This window comes from Trypanosoma cruzi, genomic scaffold (assembly GCF_000209065.1).
Source record: "Trypanosoma cruzi strain CL Brener 1047053516571 genomic scaffold, whole genome shotgun sequence".
Taxonomy (NCBI): domain Eukaryota; phylum Euglenozoa; class Kinetoplastea; order Trypanosomatida; family Trypanosomatidae; genus Trypanosoma; species Trypanosoma cruzi.
This window is the reverse complement of record NW_001849099.1, coordinates 10,850-13,172: the sequence shown is the minus strand read 5'-3', so window position 1 is coordinate 13,172 and position 2,323 is coordinate 10,850. Positions and strand designations below refer to the sequence as shown.

The 2,323-nt window shown below is 56.7% G+C and overlaps 1 protein-coding gene and 1 pseudogene across 1 annotated transcript, besides 2 other annotated features; both read right to left on the bottom strand.

Annotated features, from left to right (window-relative positions):
- Tc00.1047053459793.20 lies at positions 1-515 on the bottom strand (annotated as a pseudogene; the record flags this gene model as incomplete).
- Positions 1-2,323: a sequence feature (heterozygous, Esmeraldo-like haplotype).
- On the bottom strand, positions 990-1,367 carry Tc00.1047053459793.10 (mucin TcMUCI, putative; the record flags this gene model as incomplete). Its single annotated transcript, XM_797591.1, has 1 exon — positions 990-1,367. The coding sequence occupies one exon, from the start codon at positions 1,365-1,367 to the stop codon at positions 990-992; it is 378 nt and encodes a 125-aa protein (XP_802684.1).
- Positions 1,102-1,262: a microsatellite.

Here is a 2,323-nt window from a genome sequence, read left to right as displayed (position 1 = left end):
GCTTTCCGGTTCCCCCGTCACTGGTCGTGCTGCTTGTGGTGCGTGGCTCTCGTTGGGGGCAAGTCAGCAGTGTCGCTGCTCTCCACACCAGTCACTCTTCCTTCACGGTTGTGCCGCCATCACCTCGGCTGCCGATACAACGTGAGACCTGGTTGTAGCGGGTCCTGCGCTGCATCGGGGTCCTCCTCAACACGGGATACATCCTTCTTGGGGCCATTTAAAGCCCCACCCTCGGACTCCTCCGCATCGGCAGGTGACGATGTGCAAGCGGGTGTAGCAGAACCCGGAGAGTCACCTCCACCTCCCTGAAAACATTCACCCTTTGTACCTCCAGTAGATGCATGACTACCAACCGGGCGGAGGGTTCACCGTCAACACCAACTCCAATTCCGCACAAAGTTCCATGACCACAAGAAACATCATAATCCCCAGCATCGGCCGACACCGCTGGCACCGCAGCACAGCACGCAGAGGGCACACACCAGCAGCACACGGCCAGGCACCATCATCGCCATCACTCCCGTCACTTGCGTGCAGCCTCCAGCACAAACCAACTCCCCGTCAACGCAGCGAAAACAAAGAGAGAAATACGACCGCTACACCACGCACAGCAACCGCACAAAAACAAACGGCAGCAGCCCAGCAGCAGCAGCAACAAACACAACATGAGACAGATGGAATCAGTACAATTGCAGAACTTGCACACCGCCCCACAACACAGAAGCTATAAAAGCAGGAACAACGAAAAAAAGAATTAAAGAACAAGAAAAAACAAACCCAAGGCTCCAGTGCGCATGCATATGAGTGTGTCTGGGATGCGTTCAACGTGGCGGATGTAGTGCACAACGCGGAGCACACAGCATGGCAGCAGAAGCAAGCAAAGCAAAACACAATCATCATAATTACTCTTACTTTATACATCGGACCACGGTAGACGTGCACATGTCCCCGTGGCTGAGTGCTGGCACGCACAGCCCGCACACACCTCTTCAGCCCAGAGTGGTGTACGCCAGCGCGGATGCGGCGAGAAGCAGCGGGGCACACGCCCACGCAGAGCTGCCGAGGCTGCCGTCAATTCTGCGAATACTTGACGGCGCACGGGTGGTCGTCGTGGTTGGCGCCTCTGTAGTCGTAATGCTTGGTGCCTCTGGCGCAGTGGTCGTGGTGGTTGTGGTCGTGGTTGTCGTGGTCGTCGTAGTTGGTGGCTTTGTTGTTGTCGTGGTCGTCGTAGTTGGTGGCTTTGTTGTGGTAGTCGTAGTGGTATTGTCCTGCCTAGCCTCTTCGCTGCACACGGACGGGCAGCAGCACAGGGCGAGCACCAGCAGGGCGTACAGCAGACGGCACGTCACCATCGTGAGTGTGGTCATTCAGTGGTGTGGAGCTTATCTGCACAGTGAGAGACATGGAGAGCAACAGGGGAAACGAGAGGTGCGGCAGACACACACACAGAGGGCAAACCACATGAGGAGAGAGCAGCAGCCAGGCACACACACACAGATGGAAGAGGGAGAAGCAAACAGGAGCGGCACACACGGCGAGAGCGGTCCGTCGTGTCTGCTCCCCTCACGGAGAGTACGCACACACAAACACGAGAATAGATGCAGCGCACACAGCAGCCCAAAAGGCCAAAGTAACAATAAAGGGAAAGATGTCCCCGCACACCACGAGAATTGTTGGTCCACGGGAAGTGCAGCCAATATTCATCACAAAAACAGTTCAGTTGCATTGGGCCTTAGTTCATATTCGGCGCACACCACTTCATGCACGCACAGCCACCACCGCAGCAGCAACCGCACACGTCACAGGAAGATGCAAGAGCAAAAAGGGGAGGTGGTGTGGGAGGCCACGGTACTGCTGTCGCCGTCGCCAGCTGGTGCTGTTCCAATCGATTCGTCGTTAGTAGTTGCGGGCTATACTTGCGTTTCGCCGCCAGCAAGACCTTCATGTTGCGTTCCTTCCTTCGGTACCGCGTCACCAGATGGCTGGTTATTGCTGGAATGGAGCTCCCCAGCGGGTTCCTTTTCCGGGGTCAAAGTCGAAGTACTTCCACTCGTAGAGGGAGATGAAGGTTCGGTTTGTTGGTGACCGACAGGTGACCGACTGTTTGTGGCACCTGCGCTGCACGCGGCTTCCTCCTTTGGTGAGTCCACTTTTTGATCCGTCGCGCCTGATATCCCTCGTCCCTCTGCTGGCGTTGATAACGCCTTCGATGCTGCCTGTTTCCCTGTGCCTTCCGGTTCCCCCGTCACTGGTCGTGCTGCTTGTGGTGCGTGGCTCTCGTTGGGGGCAAGTCAGCAGTGTCGCTGCTCTCCACACCAGTCAC